General features: G+C 38.2%; 1 protein-coding gene across 20 annotated transcripts; it reads right to left on the reverse strand.

Annotated features, from left to right (window-relative positions):
* Positions 1-1,029: 1,029 nt before the first annotated feature.
* LOC114868413 (uncharacterized) lies at positions 1,030-13,642 on the reverse strand. 20 transcript variants are annotated; one of them, XM_029171963.3, is made up of 15 exons: positions 12,022-13,640; positions 11,513-11,675; positions 10,818-11,010; positions 10,258-10,335; positions 7,737-7,814; positions 6,957-7,034; positions 6,151-6,228; positions 5,363-5,440; positions 4,576-4,653; positions 3,790-3,867; positions 3,003-3,080; positions 2,461-2,520; positions 2,253-2,306; positions 1,665-1,784; positions 1,030-1,489 (listed from the first exon to the last, which is right to left on the reverse strand). In XM_029171963.3, exons 1-14 carry the CDS (start codon positions 12,131-12,133, stop codon positions 1,737-1,739), a joined length of 1,254 nt encoding a protein of 417 aa, XP_029027796.1. In that variant the 5' UTR covers positions 12,134-13,640; the 3' UTR covers positions 1,030-1,489; positions 1,665-1,736. The 20 variants fall into 20 exon arrangements, with proteins under 20 accessions (XP_029027796.1, XP_040929469.1, XP_029027798.1 ...); XM_041073535.2 differs by lacking the exon at positions 3,790-3,867 and having other exon boundaries at positions 12,022-13,642; XM_029171965.3 differs by lacking the exon at positions 7,737-7,814.
* Between the last annotated feature and the right edge of the window lie 683 nt (positions 13,643-14,325).

The following is a 14,325-nucleotide window of genomic DNA, read 5'->3' on the forward strand; positions in this document are numbered from 1 at the left end:
TTTAGAGAAGGTCTCTAAGATCTGAGCGACGGCGACGAGCTCCGGTCCGTTAGAGAAGTTAGAGGTCTCTGCGTCCATGTCGGTGAGCTCTGTTCAGTTTAGAGGGACGGGAAGAGTAGCTATCCTCTTCTGTCTTCTGTGGGGTTTATATGACGCCGACCGTGGGAAGGTGGCAGGTCTGACCGGGGGTCCGATCCCCGACCCTAACCTTGTTTTTGTTTTGTTTTTTCGTATTCTCTGGCACCACATCTCCATCGCTGCCAGAGGCATCAAACCAAAATCATCTCACCGCCAAAGAACTCGGAGCCGTTCTCCACCTTATCCAACGTGAAAAATCCTCCAAGCTCCTCCAAGTTTATCCCACCAGAAGGATTTCTCCAACAAAAAAAAAACATCTAACCTGGGGGGGGGGCTTATTTCACCACCACTCTCACGTCCTTCAACAAGACCCCACACGCACGCACGCACACACACACGCACACACACACACACCTTCTCCACTTTATCCAACATGAAAAATCCTCCAACCTGGCAGTTTATCCCACCAGAAGGATTCCTCCAACGTGGTGGAGATTCCTCCAACTTGGAAACAAAACCCCACAAGCACACACACACACACACACACAGGCTTGTCTATACTACATTGTGGGATCACCAGACAAGGCACCCCTTTCTGGGAACCACCCTTTCTGTGGGTTGTAGAGCACTCTAAAAAATCAGGTAGCAACCACATAGTGAGATATACAAGCTTGCCTATTTAAATTACCATTTAGACAAAGTAGTGTTCCACGTCTGACAAGGGCCAGACTTCTGAGGACTTGTCAGGTTTTTAGGTAGAAGTGGGACCAGAACACACAAAGTCTGGGTTTTGTTTCTTACTGTGGACTTCAGAATACACAAAGTCTAGGTTTTGTTTCTTACTGTGGACTTGACATTAAATATTCATGCATTCAAAATTAAGTACTTACCTTCTAGCATTAAGGACCACTATAAGTAGAATTTACCTGGACTTAAAATAAGACATAAAAATTGTGTAAGCCACATAATTTTATTTGAACATTAGTTACTGGTATTTACCTTGAACTTCTGTAGAAAAAAAAAAGATCAGATTCATATTCTGATATAGAAGATTTGTTTATAAAAATATAATAATACTACAAAAAGGTAGTCATTCAAATATAAGAATTATTCAGTTACAGCATTGTAAACAAAAACGCTGCTTTAGACAAACAATTGAACAGTTACTATTGAACTGTGTTTCAGAGGCCAGTTTCAAAGGCCTTTCTTTTCAAAGCTGTTATACGGTTCTTGACATAAAACTTCATGGACAACTAGTCCCTGTCTTTCAGCGCCACATTTTCAACCCCAAGACACTTATCAATTTCAAGTTTTCCTGGAACACGGCATGAGGTAATGAAGTGCATCAGATGTCTTTCAACAACTTGTACCTCTTCATTCTCCCATTTCCTTCTTTTGAAAACTTGGCGACCTGTACAATTACACAACTCAAATTAATATTGGTGTATAGGTCTCTATATGAAAAATGCTTCATTAAAAATCATTTGAAGACTATAAATGCACAAGGAGAAGACAACACTATATCTGAATTCATGAAAAGTATACTTCCTAAGCAAAAATGAAATTAAAATTGTTAATATGCCAACCTATTTGTTTTGGTGACTTATGATGTGTTGTAGCCATGAAACTTTGATGTGGTGCTGAATCACTAACATCCGTCAGTGTAGCCTTGCCATCTTCAGTCTGATTACATTTAACCAGACACTCTAAAAATAAAAAAACAGAAGACAGTATTACCCTTTACAGTATTTGTATAGTAACTAATACTGTTATATAGAAAAGATAGAAAAAGAAGTTAAATAGAAAAAGTGCAGCATTAGACTTTTTAAAAATTATTATTAGCACTTTAAGTTAATTAACTCAATACTTTGGAACCAGGACTATCAGTAAATACACTAGTTTACTTTTCTTTCTCTCTGCTTATATAATGAAAGCTTGTCTTATATAATGACTAAAACTAAACATGTCACTATAAACTTCTTCCTCTCTCTCCAACTCTCTCTTCATGACCATGGAAGTAGTTGGAGGGCACAGATTTAGATTTATTTTTGCAAGGTCTACTTAAAATACTGTGAAGTACAAGTGTATTCATTCAGGTTAATTATTAGATTTGATCTTTTACAATATTTGTCACCACCGAATATACTAATTTTTGACAATATAAAAATCCTTACCTTGTGACTTACATGCTGCCCCATTGATGCTGTCGTCAAGTACATCCACACTCTCTGTGAAGGGGCAGAAGAGTAATTGAGAAGGAATCTATTCTAGACACATGACTAAAAGGTACAGTTTTAACCTAAAGGCCAGGTTATATATATTTATGTATGTGTGTATGTGCGTGTGTGTGATATGAAATATGACATTTTGAATAATCCTTACCTTGTGACCCTGACCCACATGCTGCTCCACTGTCATTGTCCTCATGTACATCCACATTCTCTGTGAAGGGTTAGAAGAGTAATTAAGAAGGAATCTATTCTAGACACATGACTTGTACAGTTTTAAATCTAAACAGGTAAAGTGTTTTTAATAACGGTACTTGCATTGTTTTTCCTATTTACTAAGGTCAGGTTGAATACTAGTACCTAAGGCAGAATTTGCCAGGGGTATGAATAATTTTATTTCCTTCCGCCTCCTGAGGAGGCTTGTCTACTAACGACAAGTGAAGTACCATCATCACCCACCACGTGTGTGAGAGACTAGCCACAAATGGTCCCCATGAATACTTAAAAATCAAAGAGTGCTACATGTTTTACATGTAGATTTAGCTTCAAAATACTTTGTATTAGACCTAATGTGATCTCCAGCTTTGAGCAATGCTCGTATTTGACTAAATTTCAATTAATAAAACAGACTGAAAAGAAAAAAAGAAAAACTAAACTACAGACAAGACAAAGTGTAATTGTGTGTTAAAGCAATACCTGCATATGGGAGAGGGAAGGGCTCTGAGGTACCTCCTCTGATGACAGTGTATCAGCGCCCGTTTCTTGTGTTTTAGCCTGACAAATGAATTCAACATCTGTATTTAGCACATCAGCATTAACACTTGCATGAATCAATCATAATATGAAGCACATGTATACAGGAAATGGACACGCAAGTGGCGATGCAACTTCAATACAGTCTCTTTATACAACAACAAATCAGTTACATTTGATAGGTTCAATTTGGTACCGATGTCTGCTAATTAACTACTGTAATTAGGAATAAGGAACGTTGAAAAGTGGCAAAACAAAAAGTTGGTGTGCCTAAGATGAACTGAAGTAAGCTCAAGTTTGTTTGACCATATTGTGCATTCAAGTGAAATAAAACTAAAGACAATAAATTCATGTCACAAAGATGAAATGTACACAATATTATTTACCCAACGTGGACCCCACAAGTACTACAGACCTGACAGGTGTGTGTGATACAGAGGTCAAAATCTAGGCAAACTACAACTCTCACTGGTCCCCAGAAAGACACCCACAACGTGTGTGAGAGACTAGCCACAAATGGTCCCCATGAATACTTAAAAATCAAAGAGTGCTACATGTTTTACATGTAGATTTAGATTCAAAATACTTTGTATTAGACCTAATGTGATCTCCAGCTTTGAGCAATGCTCGTATTTGACTAAATTTCAATTAATAAAATAGGCTGAAAAGAAAAAAATAGAAACTAAACTACAGACCTGACAGAAAGTATAATTGTGTGTTAGAGCAATACCTGCACCTCGGAGACGGAAGGGCTCTGAGGAACCTCCTCTGATGACAGTGTATCAGCGCTAGTTTCTTGTGTTTTAGCCTGCCAAATGAATTAAACATCTGTATTCAGCATATCAACATTAACACTTGTATCAATCAATCACATAATGAAGCACATGTATACAGGAAACAGACATGCAAATGGCGATGCAACTTCAATACAGTCTCTGTATACATCTGCAAGTTAGTTACATTTGATAGGTTCAATTTGGCACAGATGTCTGCTATAAAAACTACTGTAATTAAGAATAAGAAAAGCTGAAAAGTGGCAAAACAAAAAGTTGGTGTGACTAAGATGAACTGAAGTAAGCTCAAGTTTGTTTGCCCATATTGTGCATTCAAGTGTAATAAAACTAAAGACAATAAATTCATGTTACAAAGATGAAATGTACACAATATTATTTACCCAACGTGGACCCCACAAGTACTACAGACCTGACAGGTGTGTGTGATACAGAGATCAAAATCTAGGCAAACTACAACTCTCACTGGTCCCCAGAAAGACACCCACCACGTGTGTGAGAGACTAGCCACAACTGGTCCCCATGAATACTTAAAAATCAAAGAGTGCTACATATTTTACATGTAGATTTAGCTTTAAAATACTTTGTATTAGACCTAATGTGATCTCCAGCTTTGAGCAATGCTCGTATTTGACTAAAGTTCAATTAATAAAACAGACTGAAAAGAAAAAAAGAAAAACTAAACTACAGACAAGACAAAGTGTAATTGTGTGTTAAAGCAATACCTGCATATGGGAGAGGGAAGGGCTCTGAGGTACCTCCTCTGATGACAGTGTATTAGCGCCCGTTTCTTGTGTTTTAGCCTGACAAATGAATTCAACATCTGTATTTAGCACATCAGCATTAACACTTGCATGAATCAATCATAATATGAAGCACATGTATACAGGAAACGGACACGCAAGTGGCGATGCAACTTCAATACAGTCTCTTTATACAACAACAAATCAGTTACATTTGATAGGTTCAATTTGGTACCGATGTCTGCTAATTAACTACTGTAATTAGGAATAAGGAACGTTGAAAAGTGGCAAAACAAAAAGTTGGTGTGACTAAGATGAACTGAAGTAAGCTCAAGTTTGTTTGCCCATATTGTGCATTCAAGTGTAATAAAACTAAAGACAATAAATTCATGTCACAAAGATGAAATGTACACAATAATATTTACCCAACGTGGACCCCACAAGTACTGCAGACCTGACAGGTGTGTGTGATACAGAGGTCAAAATCTAGGCAAACTACAACTCTCACTGGTCCCCAGAAAGACACCCACCACGTGTGTGAGAGACTAGCCACAAATGGTCCCCATGAATACTTAAAAATCAAAGAGTGCTACATGTTTTACATATAGATTTAGCTTCAAAATACTTTGTATTAGACCTAATGTGATCTCCAGCTTTGAGCAATGCTCGTATTTGACTAAATTTCAATTAATAAAATAGGCTGAAAAAAAAAAAATAGAAACTAAACTACAGACCTGACAGAAAGTATAATTGTGTGTTAGAGCAATACCTGCACCTCGGAGACGGAAGGGCTCTGAGGAACCTCCTCTGATGACAGTGTATCAGCGCTAGTTTCTTGTGTTTTAGCCTGCCAAATGAATTAAACATCTGTATTCAGCATATCAACATTAACACTTGTATCAATCAATCACATAATGAAGCACATGTATACAGGAAACAGACATGCAAATGGCGATGCAACTTCAATACAGTCTCTGTATACATCTGCAAGTTAGTTACATTTGATAGGTTCAATTTGGCACAGATGTCTGCTATAAAAACTACTGTAATTAAGAATAAGAAAAGCTGAAAAGTGGCAAAACAAAAAGTTGGTGTGACTAAGATGAACTGAAGTAAGCTCAAGTTTGTTTGCCCATATTGTGCATTCAAGTGTAATAAAACTAAAGACAATAAATTCATGTTACAAAGATGAAATGTACACAATATTATTTACCCAACGTGGACCCCACAAGTACTACAGACCTGACAGGTGTGTGTGATACAGAGATCAAAATCTAGGCAAACTACAACTCTCACTGGTCCCCAGAAAGACACCCACCACGTGTGTGAGAGACTAGCCACAACTGGTCCCCATGAATACTTAAAAATCAAAGAGTGCTACATATTTTACATGTAGATTTAGCTTTAAAATACTTTGTATTAGACCTAATGTGATCTCCAGCTTTGAGCAATGCTCATATTTGACTAAATTTCAATTAATAAAATAGACTGAAAAGAAAAAAATAGAAACTAAACTACAGACCTGACAGAAAGTATGATTGTGTGTTAGAGCAATACCTGCATCTCGGAGACGGAAGGGCTCTGAGGAGCCTCCTCTGATGACAGTGTATCAGCGCTAGTTTCTTGTGTTTTAGCCTGCCAAATGAATTAAACATCTGTATTCAGCACATCAACATTAACACTTGTATCCATCAATCACATAATAAAGCACATGTATACAGGAAACAGACATGCAAGTGGCGATGCAACTTCAATACAGTCTCTGCATACAACTACAATTCAGTTACATCGGTAACTGTAAGATAAGTAAGATAGGTTCAATTTGGTACAGATGTCCGCTAATTAAGTACTGTAATCAGGAATAAGGAACGTTGAAAAGTGGCAAAACAAAAAGTTGGTGTGACTAAGATGAACTGAAGTAAGCTCAAGTTTGTTTGCCCATATTGTGCATTCAAGTGTAATAAAACTAAAGACAATAAATTCATGTTACAAAGATGAAATGTACACAATATTATTTACCCAACGTGGACCCCACAAGTACTACAGACCTGACAGGTGTGTGTGATACAGATATCAAAATCTAGGCAAACTACAACTCTCACTGGTCCCCAGAAAGACACCCACCACGTGTGTGAGAGACTAGCCACAACTGGACCCCATGAATACTTAAAAATCAAAGAGTGCTACATATTTTACATGTAGATTTAGCTTTAAAATACTTTGTATTAGACCTAATGTGATCTCCAGCTTTGAGCAATGCTCATATTTAAGTAAATTTAAATTAATAAAATAGACTGAAAAGAAAAAAATAGAAACTAAACTACAGACCTGACAGAAAGTATGATTGTGTTTGTGAGCAATACCTGCATCTCGGAGACGGAAGGGCTCTGAGGAACCTCCTCTGATGACAGTGTATCAGCGCCCGTTTCTTGTGTTTTAGCCTGACAAATGAATTCAACATCTGTATTTAGCACATCAGCATTAACACTTGCATGAATCAATCATAATATGAAGCACATGTCTACAGGAAACAGACACCCAAGTGGCGATGCAACTTCAATACAGTCTCTTTATACAACAACAAATCAGTTACATTTGATAGGTTCAATTTGGTACCGATGTCTGCTAATTAACTACTGTAATTAGGAATAAGAAAAGCTGAAAAGTGGCAAAACAAAAAGTTGGTGTGACTAAGATGAACTGAAGTAAGCTCAAGTTTGTTTGCCCATATTGTGCATTCAAGTGTAATAAAACTAAAGACAATAAATTCATGTTACAAAGATGAAATGTACACAATATTATTTACCCAACGTGGACCCCACAAGTACTACAGACCTGACAGGTGTGTGTGATACAGAGGTTAAAATCTAGGCAAACTACAACTCTCACTGGTCCCCAGAAAGACACCCACCACGTGTGTGAGAGACTAGCCACAAATGAATGATGAATGAATACTCAAAAATCAAAGAGTGCTACACATTTTAGGTTTAGCTTTAAAATACTTTGTATTAGACCTAATGTGATCTCCAGTTTTGTGCAATGCTCATATTTGACTAAATAAACCAAATTCAGACTGAAAAGAAAAACACTAAAAACTAAACTACAGATATGGCAGGAAGTGTAATTGTGTGGTTAAGCAATACCTGCATCTCGGAGAACGAAGGGCTCTGAGGAACCTCCTCTGATGACATTGTATCAGCTGCAGTATTTTGCACTTTAGCCTGACAAATTAATTTAACATTAGTATTTAGTATATCAGCATTAACACTTGTATAAATCAATAACAATATGAAGCACATGTATACAGGAAAAAGACATGCAAGTGGCAATGCAATTTCAATATAGTCTCTGTCTACAACAACAAGTCAGTTACATTTGATAGGTTCTATTTGGTACAGATGTCTGCTAATTAACTACTGTAATTATGAATAAGGAAAGCTGAAGAGTGGCAGAACAAAACGCTGGTATGACCCCACAAGTACTACAGACCTGACAGGTGTGTAATACAGGGAGGTTGAACCTTGAGGCTAACGGCCCAAAACCTTCACTTCTATATTCTAACCAGCGATGCAAATGTAGCAAATGAGAAGAGCCAACTCCCGCCGGGGAGAGCCGAATCTTCAGCAGCCATTTGTCCGCTCTGCTGAACATCCATACACACAAACACGAGACTATTATGGGCGGACCAATCGGCCAATCACGTACGAGGATTGACGTAAAGGGGCCAAACGCTCCTAAGACAGCGAGTGTAGTGGTACAGGTAGACAAACGGGGTTCCAGAATTAAAATAAAGCGCGTCGGGAATAAGTAAAAATGGCCGAAAAAGCAGCAGCATCTAGATGCATTTCAATGATATTTGAGACGGCAAACCTGAGTGCACACTTTGTAAAATTAAAACATTATAATACTTTAGATAATGTTTTGTGGAGGTTGACAGATATTAAGACCCAAAGGTTTAATTAAAATTTTAAAAGGCATTAACTGTATTTTTTAAGAGAAAATTGCATTAAAGGCTTTTATGAAAACACGGAACAAAAACAAATGCTTAGAAACACGCACAATTTATAATCGCTAAATTAGGTTAAAACATAATAAATAGGGATAATAAATTAGGAGCAGACCAGGAGCCACAAGAGCCGGCTCTTTTGAGAGAGCCGAGCCAAATCTGTAAAAAAGAGCTAGACTTCCCATCATTAATTCTAACATTTAGATACTAGTTTAACAAACTCAGCTCAGCTTGTAATTAGTAGTAATAAACTTATAAACGTAATATGCTTGTAGGAGCCCTGATAATAATACTGCATAAAGCAATTAAACATAGCAGCTTGTCTGCAAGACAATCTGCAATCTACGTAAAAGACAACGGCGTCGCACGGCGCGGCACACGCCCACCTGCGCAGCTCAAACTTTCTATCTTTAAAATTCGACAAAAAAAATATCCAACTTTACGAGCACGCTAATAACACTCACCCTTCACGTGTAATTGTGCTGGCAGTTTTGCATCTAATATTAACATTGAAAACAGGTGGCACACTCAAATCACTGTCCACATTAACTCTAGATTCGAGACGAAGCTCCACCCCATAAGCCACCCTGGCGCAACTGACCCAGTGCCAAAGGTTCCTACCTACTGCTGGTGCTGCTCTCTTTACTGGCTCCTGCTATTACTAGCTATTGATAATAGGTAAAAATACTAACTATCTACAGTATCTGCAATATAATATAGAATTATATAATATGTAGAATAAGTACCACACCAAAGTAAGTGTACATATTTTGTGGTGTGCCACAGTACAACTGAGATGAACTGAAGTGAGCTCAAGTTAATTTACCTGTATTGTGCATTGGACAATAAATTCACATGACATGAAATGTGCACAATATTATTTATCTAACGTGGACCCAACAAGTACTACAGACCTGACTGGTGTGTGATATAGAGAAGCCAAACCATAGGCATACTATAGCTCTGGTGAGGCTGGGCGGCATTACATCTGGCACCTGCACAATCAGCACTGGCACACCACGGGAGTGCGCCCTCTACCCACTGCTCTTCTCCCTGTACACAAACAACTGCACCTTGAAGTACACAGACTGTCACTGGTCTGCTTCAGGACAGTGATAAGTCTGCTTACAGGCAGGAGGTTGAGCAGCTGGTTCAGTGCTGCAGTTAGAACCAGTTGGCGCTGAAGACTGTGGAGATGATGGTGAACTTTGAAGGAATTGCCCCCCCCACCATCCACAATAACAATGTCTCATTCAGGTTCCTAGGATCCACAATCTCACAGGACCTGAAGTGGGCCCCCCACATAGACACTGTCCGCAAAAAGTCCCAGCAGAGGTTGTACTTCCTACGACAGCTCAGAAAGGAGCTACAGAGCTATAGCCTCCAGAACCATTAGACACAAAGTCAGCCTATTCTCCCAGGTTGTGTCTGATCTGAACTCTCCAGTCACACAAAACAATGACAGTGCAATAACCATAAAATAAGTGTGCAATAACCATGCATGTGACATAGGGTGCTGCAAGTGATGTAAATATCTAAACATCTAAGTTAATAATGATTATATTTATAAATAACTTCTGTTCACTGACTTTAAAGAAAAACACTAGAAACTAAACTACAGACCTGACAGAAAGTGTAATTGTGTGTTATAGCAATACCTGCATCTTGGAGGGGGAAGGACTCTGAGGAACCTCCTCTGATGACAGTGTATCAGATGCAGTTTCTTGCACTTTAGCCTGACAAATGAATTCAATATCTGTATTTAGCACATCAGCATTAACACTTGTATCAATCAGTCACAATATGAAGCACATGTATACAGGAAACATGCAATTGATGATGCAACTTAAATAGTCTCTGTATACAACTAAAAGTCAGTTATATTTGATTATTAAATTTTCAATTTAGCACAGATGTCTGCTAATATACTACGGTAATTAAGAATAAGGAAAGCTGAAGAGTGGCAGAACACACTTCTGGTTATTTAGCTTAAGTATATTGTCCCTGTACTGAAGAAAAGGCTTTTTTCCTGTATTTGTCTCTTCAAACTTATTAGCATTAGCAATCACTGTCATTTGATTTAAAAAAAAACTCAGAGTAAAAAACCAGTAGCAGAATAAATCTCACAAAAGAAACACAAATCCTTCACCGATCTCCTCATGAAAGCAAATATGTACACATTCACTAATCTACATCACACAATTCAAGAGTGACAAACCTGTTTTCTCCAAGGCCAATCAGATCCCCCATAGTCATACGTTATTTCTTCTCCAGCCTTAATGTCTCTCAGAGCAAAAAGACAAAGATGTGGCTTGCCCTCTGCTATGACCCTCTTCATTTTGCAGTTTGGATAGATGTGGTCATCATTGACTAGTCTTCCAAGACTGTCATCTTCTTGCGCTGCATCAATACTTCATTCAAAAATAGGAATCAAAAATTAAGTTTCACAAAAAGGTTTATAATTAAATTAAACCATTATCAGTCATCAATATGACATTTTCAAATTTATTTTACTTCTAAACTTTATTCAGGTTAATCTGTTCAATACAAGATATTCCTTACTCAAATAGTGTAAAGTCTATAGAAAAGAAATAATTAGCTTATATATGATTGAAACAATAACTCGTTCATTTTTTCTTGTTCCACTGCCCCTTATTCCTTGTAAGGGACGTGGGCCTGTTGATGTTTATTGCATGACTCTTGTATGGACTCATATATAAAAAGTGATTTTGGTCTGAAATACATTTTTACTGAATAAACACAGTAACTATTGACAATATTAGAAAGTTCAATGTTATTAGGACACAAGTAAGGTGATTATTTTCTACAGTATGCTCACATGTTTACTTAAACACTATGAAATCATTGTTACACCTTTGTTTAAAATGTGAACAAAAGAGAAACTCTTCTTACCACCACATTCTTTCTTTCCAGCAGAAGTCAAACATAAAAACAGTGCATTTACTATGGTAAATCCCCCTTCTCCTTTCAGATTCTTGTGAACTGATTAGTTCTCCTCTATATTCAACTATAAAGTCTCCCTTTTGGTAAGGGACCTTTGCAAACAAGCCTCGACCTAGAAAATACAAAAACACAATGTTGAATATAAATGTATGTATTATTACACACCTAGAAGCTTCTAAAAGCGTATGCAAAAAAATTTAATTTCATACGACAACAACCATGTAATGTCATTAATAGTTACATCTTCAGTAATATTAATATGCTCTAGGCTTCAAGACACAGCTTAACAGTTATTACATTATTCTTTTAAACAATTTTTAAAAATAATAAAATATAAAAATATGCTTGCTTTACGTATCTACATCCACTCAGCTACTGTGCCAATTGATCCCTTTATTACAATGCGATATATAATATTTTATTAATAGTAATTAGGAAAACAAAATGCAGCATCATACCTTTAAAAGAGTTAATATATTTCACCTCCAACTCTCTTGCCTTGTCAATGGCCCTGGTAGCATGTGCAATAGCATCTTTTAATGGCGTGTTCCTTCGTCTTATTGTGGCCATTGTTATTCCTGCATTCAAAATACCAATGTAACCAATGGAATATGACTTAATGCTGTGTAGGCTGCAGTTACCACATACAAGCTAGTATAGGATTTATAGTAAGTTAGTTAGCTAGTTTTAAACCTAAGAACAGTCATACAGGTACCTAAATTAACCGCATTATCTAATGTAGCTTCAATTCAATCTAAATTACAGTATACTGAGCTAAATAACAATAAAAATCTCAACCAATAGGGCTAACTATGTCCACTGTGTGATATTAATTACAGTTCGTTTTTTATTAATAAAAGAATCCTAACTGGTGTTTTAAATCAAGTACATGATGCTTGGATGAAGTAATAAATTAAAGGTAACCTAGTTGGGCACATTGCTAGCATGCCATTCCTAGCTAGTTAGCTAGCTAGCTAGCCAAAAGGACTAAAATAATAAAAAAAATAAACAACTAGTGTTTTAGAAACATCATATTGGTTTTAATGTTGACTTAACTTGGTTATATCTGTAGGCTTGACTTACCCTTACAGTAATATCCCTGTTGCACGTCTGTTTGAGGCTTCTTTCTTCACCATGTGCTTCTTACTAATCAGTTTTCTTCGTCCTATGCTAACACTTTTTAGGGATACTTGTTTGAATAGTGAGCGCATCTTGCATGGGTGGTGACAATGTTTTAGTATTGCCTCCCCAGTTCCACCCACCAGGCATGTCAGCATACACAAATGCATGTTATTATTTTTCGTCCGATAAGTATTAGCTAGCATTTCATAGAGACTTATTAGTTTTGATTACAACAAGATGGCTGTGTTACATTTACAGAATAAGTTGACTTTTTTTCTGTGAAGTTCTTATATATGAAGATCTACTTGTCCTGTTCCACCAGTTATCTCATTAGCTAATCGCAAATCATATCATGTAAATGGCTAATTCCTTAACCTCTACTTTTGTGTAAACCGATAAAAATAATGTGTATTAGTTTATCTGAAACTGTAGTCAGTGTAGTCTAAAATTCTTTGTGAATAATATAGTTGTACATCACCAACTAGTTCCAATTATAGTCAATTTGTTTTACAATTAATTAGCTAGCTAGTTAGCAGCTAATCTAGATATTAGCCATCATGGCCGCCAGCTGTTTGAGCATGCTCAGTTGGGCGCAGTGTGTGTTCTAAAGCTACAAGTGTGTGTTCCTGCAATACCACCACATGCCCCTAGTAGGCAGTACTGAGTTACTCCTCCCTAAGCACACTTACACACATTTTGTCCAATGCCGGTATAATGGGGTCCATGCTGAAAATTTGACAGGGCATTTCTTTGAGCTTCTTTACACTGAAAATGAAGTAATTTTTGTGGGGACCAGGTTTTGGTCCCCACATAAATTTTGGTCCCCACACTGTGAGTGTGCTAACATGCTGCGGTCCACACAACGATGTAAAAACAAACACACACACACACACACACACACACACACACACACACACACACACACACACACACACACACACACACACACACACACACACACACACACACACACACACACACACACACACACACACTTTCTCCACTTTATCCAACTTGAAAAATCCTCCAACCTGGCAGTTTATCCCACCAGAAGGATTCCTCCAGCGTGGTGGGAAAAAATCATCTAACCTGGGTTTGTCCAACGTGAAAAATCCTCCAACGCGGCAGTTTATCCCACCAGAAGGATTCCTCCAACGTGGTGGAGATTCCTCCAACTTGGAAACAAGACCCACACACACACACACACACACAGTTTCTCCAGACAGAGATTCTCCATCTTCCAACCTGTGGATCCTCCTAACCTGCAATTTCTGTGTCCTCGTGGGGTCCGGCGTGACCCCCACCTCCCTCCTCCAAACCTGCACGTTCTGTGTCCTTGTGGGGTCGAGCGTGACCCCCACCTCTCTCTTCCCAACCTGCACTTTCTGTGTCCTCGTGGGGTCTAGCGTGACCCCCGCCTCCCTCCTCCCAACCTGCACTTTCGGTGTCCTCGGGGGGTCGAGCGTGACCCCCACCTCTCTCCTCCTAACCTGCACTTTCTGTGTCCTCGTGGGGTCCGGCGTGACCCCCTCCTCCCTCCTCCTAACCTGCACGTTCGCTTTCCTCCTGGGGTCCGGCGTGACCCCCACCTCCCTCCTCCTAACCTGTACGTTCTGTGTCCTCGTGGGGTCTGGCGTGAC

This window comes from Betta splendens, chromosome 13 (assembly GCF_900634795.4).
Source record: "Betta splendens chromosome 13, fBetSpl5.4, whole genome shotgun sequence".
Classification (NCBI taxonomy): Eukaryota; Metazoa; Chordata; class Actinopteri; order Anabantiformes; family Osphronemidae; genus Betta; species Betta splendens.

Coding starts and splice junctions, on each gene's coding strand:
- LOC114868413 (XM_029171963.3), bottom strand. CDS start 12,133: ATGGCCACAATAAGACGAAGGAACACGCCATTAAAAGATGCTATTGCA. Junction 7,035..7,736: donor CTTCGTTCTCCGAGATGCAG/GTATTGCTTAAC, acceptor TTCATTTGTCAG/GCTAAAACACAAGAAACGGG. Junction 3,868..4,575: donor CTTCCCTCTCCCATATGCAG/GTATTGCTTTAA, acceptor TTCATTTGGCAG/GCTAAAACACAAGAAACTAG.